At 61.4% G+C, this 5,969-nt stretch overlaps 1 protein-coding gene across 1 annotated transcript; it reads right to left on the bottom strand.

The window, feature by feature from the left end:
- Nucleotides 1-544: 544 nt before the first annotated feature.
- On the bottom strand, nucleotides 545-4,910 carry LOC103196020 (serine protease 22). The gene is made up of 6 exons (XM_007939676.1): nucleotides 4,829-4,910; nucleotides 3,748-3,774; nucleotides 3,185-3,356; nucleotides 2,739-3,016; nucleotides 1,402-1,559; nucleotides 545-763 (listed from the first exon to the last, which is right to left on the bottom strand). Exons 1-6 carry the CDS (start codon nucleotides 4,908-4,910, stop codon nucleotides 545-547), a joined length of 936 nt encoding a protein of 311 aa, XP_007937867.1.
- Between the last annotated feature and the right edge of the window lie 1,059 nt (nucleotides 4,911-5,969).

Below are 5,969 nucleotides of genomic sequence, written 5' to 3'. Positions count from 1 at the left end.
ATCTCTCCCAGCCAGCCTCCTTTACTCTGGCCTCCCTGGTGGGAAGGGGAGTGTGGGAAGGGATGGGAGGAGTCGGAGGCCGGAAGGGTCAGAAGTCAAGAGGTTGCACCGTAGGTGGAAACCAAGGGTCTATTCCAGCCCCCTGTGGCCAGGACCTGTCCAACGTCACGGCCATCTCTTCCGAAGTATCCCCCACTGAATCTCTACTTCCCAAGGTCACGGGGTGACAACAGGCACTGTGGAATAAATAATTTATTGAAACGGGAGGAATAAATAAGATGGGTGGGAGGGATTACAAACAACTGTAAAAATCATTCACATTTACACACTGTACACAAACGCGCTTCCGGGCCCCAGCGGCGCACGCCTGGGAGGCGCCCTTCCAGCCGGAAGTGATCCCTGCGCGGGCGCGCGGGCGCCCCCCAGAGGTAGACGGCTTATTTACAGCGGAGGAGACACACGTGGTCCAGGCCCGCCGCGTCCCTGGAGTCCTGGTCTCCCCAGATCCCAAGGAGCTCTCCCAGCCAGGCATCTCCAGCCGGCCCTAGGAGGCCCTGCACGGCGCCCTCCGGACCCCACTCTCCTGCGAGTGGCCTCGGATTTGCACGTCTTGCACAAGCGTCTGGATCCAGGAGCGGTGGGCGGGGAGGCTGATGTAGACGCCGGGCCGGTTCCGTTCTGCACAGCCCTCCCCCCAGCTGATGATGCCGGCCAGGAGCCAGGTTCCGTCCACTTGGCACATCAGGGGGCCTCCGGAGTCGCCCTGCAAGGGGGGGCGGGGTAGGTTAGAAACTCACATGGGGGAGGGAGGGGTGGTGGGGAGTTCCTTTCCAGAACCCATCTTCTGGGAGGCCGACCAGGACGCCAAGGAAGGACACTCCTGCCGTGAAGAGCATCTTGCACGCCCGCTCCCCTTACAGGAGTCCCTGGGTTGGAGGGTCGAGTCCACTGAAACCCCCGTGGGTCTCTGACACGCGTGGGGCCATCACGAGTCAGAATCGACTGGACGCATGTGGCGTTTTTGGTTCTTCCCTCGCAGCCCTGCTAGGCGGGACCACTTATTTCACAGATGAGGAAACAGGTTCAGAAGGAAGGCAATGCCTTCCCCAGCCCATGCATGCTGGGGCTGGAGGCCGGGCTTGGCAGACCCCTTGGGAGGCCACGGATTCCCCCGTGGGTCTATTCTGTTCCTGGCTGTACCCCGGTGTTTAGCACAGGGGCTGCCGCAGCTGAGCTGTGGGGCTTATGCGTGAGAGATGACCAAGTGAATGACGCCTACCCCAGGCCCAGGCCGGTGTTATCAGGGAGGAGTACGGCCAGGTCACACCTGCTTCTGCGTGGAAGCCCAGAGGAGTGATGGAGCCACGCGGGGCAGGGCTAATGCCGGCCAGGGGTACTCACCAGGCAGGCGTCGCGCTCCCCTTCCAGGTAGCCAGCACACAGCATGTCCTCAGTGATGGCCCCCTGCCCGGCTCCCCGCCAGTACAGGCGGCTGCAGACTTCGGAGTCGATTATGGGGACCTTCAGCTTCTGCAGGGTGTGCGGGTGGGGCAGGGGCACTGGGAGCAGGGAGGAGAGAGTCAGGCCCGGGCCCTCCTGCCACCGGCTCAGGGGCCAGCGTCTCGCCATGCCCCTCAGCAGTGTCTGTCAGTCATGCTCAGCCCGATCTAATCTGAGCCCCAGGGCCTCTGCCCCAGACCTGCTGGATTGGAACATGTGGGCACGGGGCGGAAACATCTGCATCTCCAGCGAGCCCTGGCTTGTCCGCTAAATGCTGACAGCCGGTGGTCCAGCGCCCCCGGCTCAGACGCTGCTTTTCCCACCTTGGGGTTGGCTACCCTGTGAGTGTTCGGGGAGTCCACTGGGTGTGGATGACCCTGGATTTCTCCTGCCAGGAACGGAGGAGTCGTGATGCCCTGCCTCGGGCTGGTCCGTCCACACTCCTGGTCTCTAATTCCAGCTCCCAGAGGGATCCCTAAGGATGACTGTGGAACGCTGGCACCTCGGAGGCAGTGAGAGCCCCACACACTCGACCTGGCGTCCTGCCTCTGAATTCTCCTGGGATCTGATAAAGTCTCATTTTCCTTCCAAGTTTCTCCCTCCTTAGTCTTATCTCTCTCTTCCAGCGCCTGCCACATCTTCTTGTATTACCTGCACCGGCTAGTTTCTGCCTGTATCTTTGTCTTGGCTCCCTCTCCCTCCCTCCCTCTCTCTCTCTTCCTCCATCCTTCCCTCCCTCTTTCTGCTCATCTGCTGTTTATGCTTTATTCTGTCTGATCTGTTTCTCAATGATGTTTGTCTTCCAAACACCCACGCCCAGACTTGCTTTGAAAATTGTGTTTAATGATTAGGGAGACAGGATTTCCTCCTGGGAAATTTTGCCTGCAATTGTGGTGTGCAGCCACCAGGGGGTGTCTGTTCCCCTTTGGGATTCCTAGGCCGTTTTCATATTCGCCAGGCATTCAGGTTGACGGCACACATGCCTTTCTTTCACCATGCCTGTGTCATTCAGTAGTTCGGTTTCTCTGGATACTGTTGCCTTGGAACAGAGCCAAAGGTACCTCTTAAATAGAAATGACCTACAGTTGCCCCCAGGTTTCTGTGACTCCCTGGGTCTAGATCCCCAGCCCTATCTCAGTCATGCTGCACCTCTGGCTTTGAGCCTTTGGTACTCAGGTGTCTGTGACTCCGAGTGTCAGCCACCCTTCGACCCAACCACCTTGCTGGAGAAACCTCACCTCCATCATGGGTACTTCCCCAGCCGACAATCCAGCAGTCAGTGCTGGGAAGGAGACGCACGGAGCGGTCCGGGAGGCAGATGGGCAGGATTCGCTCGGAGAACTGGACGGGGTGTTGCAGGCGCACCAGGGCGATGTCAGCACGGGCACCCTCCTTCCAGGAGTACACAGGGTGGGGCTGCACCCCGGCGATCCCCACCTTCTGGGACCGAAGGCCAGGCTCGTCTAGCTGCCAGACCCCCAGCAGCACAGAGAACTGGGACAGCTTGTCCAGGTGGCTGGTGGGAAAGGAGAGAGGGCGGGCTCAGCCAGGGACCCCAGGGTGGCCGGGGAGAGGGCGGGAGGGGCCGAGGTGGAGTCTCCGCCAGGGGGTGCCAAGGATGGACAGAGGCCCGGGTTGAGGCGGGCAGCCCGGAGAATCCGGAGGAAGGGACTGGCTTACGTACTCCTTGAAGCAGTGGGCGGCGGTGACCACCCAGCGGTGGGTGAGCAGGGAGCCCGCACAGTGGTGGGTCCCGTTCCTCCGGATGCTCACAACCCAGGGCCACTCGGCGTCCGCGCTGTCCTCGCCGCCCACGATACGGTTCAGCTGCTGCCGCCTCCCACAGGCCGGGGCCCCTGCGGAGGGAGGCCAGCTCGTCCCTCCCCCAGGCCCGCGGGCTCCGCGCCCCCCTCGCTCAGCCTGTGGTTCTGGTCTTTGTAGCCAGGTCCCCATGGCCCGCCCCCCGCCTTCCTGCTTCCACCTACCCTCTTTCTTTGCTGTTCCTCCTGGAAGACCTTCCTGGCAGGCCTTTCCCTCCACCTCTTAACCCTTCCCCTTCTCGGTCCCGCTGGCCCTCTCTGGCCCACGTGTCCAGGCTCTTTTCGGCCTTCTGGGTCTTCCTTTCCAACCCTATCCTCCGTTGCCTCGCTCCGCACTTCTGACCTGACCCACAAACGGGTACCCAGACACGGGCCCCCCTCCACCTCCCTGCCTCCCCTCCCCTCAGGGCAGCCCCCCAGTACTCACCAGGTATCTTGGCAGCATCCAGGGTAGCTGAGGGCAAGAGATGGACAGGGTCAAGCTGGTGGGAGGGAGCCTATGCCCAGTGGCAAGGGGGCCCTCAGGTGTGGTACCCTCTCCGGTGGCTCATTCCTCCGGCCGCCAGGGCGGGCGTTTCCTGGTGCCTTGGGTCCTTCCTGTGCAGCTGTGGCCTTACCCTCACCTCCTACCAGCTTCCTGTCTGGAGCCAAGCTCCATCCCACCTGCAGGGGCAGGACCCAGCCTGGGGCATCTCTCAGTGAGCACAGAGCTGGGTGTGGGGAGTTCAGGAAACAGAAACATGGGCCCCCTGGGCTCGCGTTTGATCTGACTCTGAGTGCGAGAACGCGCACCCCCCCCAAGTGTCTCACAAACACACACACTGAGTGCCTCACACACACACAGTCTCCCATAAACAGTGTCTCTCAGACACACACGCACACAGTGTCTCTCTCACAGAGCGTCTAGCTCACATTGTCTCTCACACACAAACACCGTGTCTCACTCAGTGCCTCTGACACAGTGTCTCTCTCACAAACACATTGTCTCTCACACACAGTGTCTGCCTCACACACAACAGTGTTTACCTCACACACACGGTGTCTCACACACTGTCTCTCTCTCACACACACACACACACACAGCTCCCCCTTTAGGCCCAAGGCCCAGATGATGCTACTACCTTGCACCCTCCCCGCACCCACACCTGTCACAGGACCCAAACGTGCCGACCCCAAGAAGCCAGGAGAAAACATAAGAGGAGGGGAGACAAGGGAGGAAGAGGAAGGTGATGATGGTGAAGATAACAAACAACAGCTAGGAGAGCCGAGGCATCCCGAGCCCCCACTGCGCGTCCCGAGCCCCCACTGTGTGTCCTAAGCCCCCACTGTGTGCTAGGCCCTGACTGGGTGCTGACCTGTGTTTTCGCATTTAGTCCTCACAGCTGTAGGGAAAACTGAGGCACAGAGCCAAAGGAGAGCAGAAAACGAGGAGAGGAGAGGCCTGGCTTCCAGGCCGGAGGGGAAGGCAGGGCTGGGCTGGGAGGCAGGGCACCAGGTGCTCGACTCACCTCCCGAGGCCAGAAGCAGCAGGGCGGCTAAGATCTGGAGGCTGCCCCCACCCAGAGTCAGGGGGGATCTGGAAACTACCATAGTAGGAGTGGCAGTCTCTAGAGACCCGAGGGCTCTGCTGGCCAAGGCAGGCAGGCGGGCGACGGTCAAGTGTGAAGACTTCCCTGAAGGCCAAACCAGGTTTTATCCCAGGAAGCGGAATGTGGTTGGACCAGTCCCCCCAGTGGTTCAGTCCCTGCCACTCTGGGCTGGAGGAAGAGGGAGGGGGTGGAGTTTAGGGGAGGAAATTAGCCGTTACAGGCCTGGGGGGTCTGTCTGAGACCCTGCCTGTGGCCTGGAGCTCTGAGCTGGGGCTACGACTTTGGGGCAGGGGCCTCCAGCTTTGGGACTCAAGGCTCCAGTTCCTACTCGGGGGGTGCAGGACTTGGCTTCCAGAGGGGCAGGCCAGAGGGTCTGGGTCAGGTGCTTGGGCTGTGGACTTGACATTGACTCTGAGCGGGGCAGAGAAAGGTCCCCACGGTGGTGAAAGGCAGAGGTCTGGGTGGGAAGGGGCTCAGATCCCGGTACCTGGGTCTGCAACAGCTGAAATCTGGGCTTGGGGTGTTCGGGGGCCCCCAGGGCCTTGTGGTGGTTGGGCTGGCGAGGGAGTGCCAGAGGGCACACTAACGGGGTCTCCCAGCGTGACTCAGCTGGGCCACCCAGGGCCTTGGAATCCCGTTAGCCCACTTCCGGGAAGGCTGAGTCAGGCCCGAGCTGGGCGGCTGCTCCCGGTGGCCGGGCACCCATCCCATGCCAGCTGTGCCTTCCCAGAAAGTGGCATGTTGCCTTCTTGTCATGTCCCTGGGGTGGGGCTCAGCGAGGTCACCTCTCACCTGGATGCCCTGGCCAGCCTCAGGTGCCCAAGTGGCTGTCAAGATGAGGGTTGGCAGGAAAGACCATGAGTGTGTGACCAGGAGCCCCCTTCCCGGCCACCCATCCCAGGCTAGCAACATCCTGGAAGTCGCCACTGTGGTGCTCGGGGCCCTCCTCAGCCTGCAGGTCCTGCAGGTCACTGTGATGGTTCCCCATGGGGCCTACCCTCTGGGGTCACCTTGTGCTGCCAGAATCCTGACTCACCGCCCAGAACTCTTGCGACACCTG

Source organism: Orycteropus afer, unplaced genomic scaffold, assembly GCF_000298275.1.
Source record: "Orycteropus afer afer isolate SDZICR_OR568_19922 unplaced genomic scaffold, OryAfe1.0 scaffold00061, whole genome shotgun sequence".
NCBI lineage: Eukaryota > Metazoa > Chordata > Mammalia > Tubulidentata > Orycteropodidae > Orycteropus > Orycteropus afer.
This window is presented reverse-complemented; position numbering and strand designations above follow the sequence as displayed.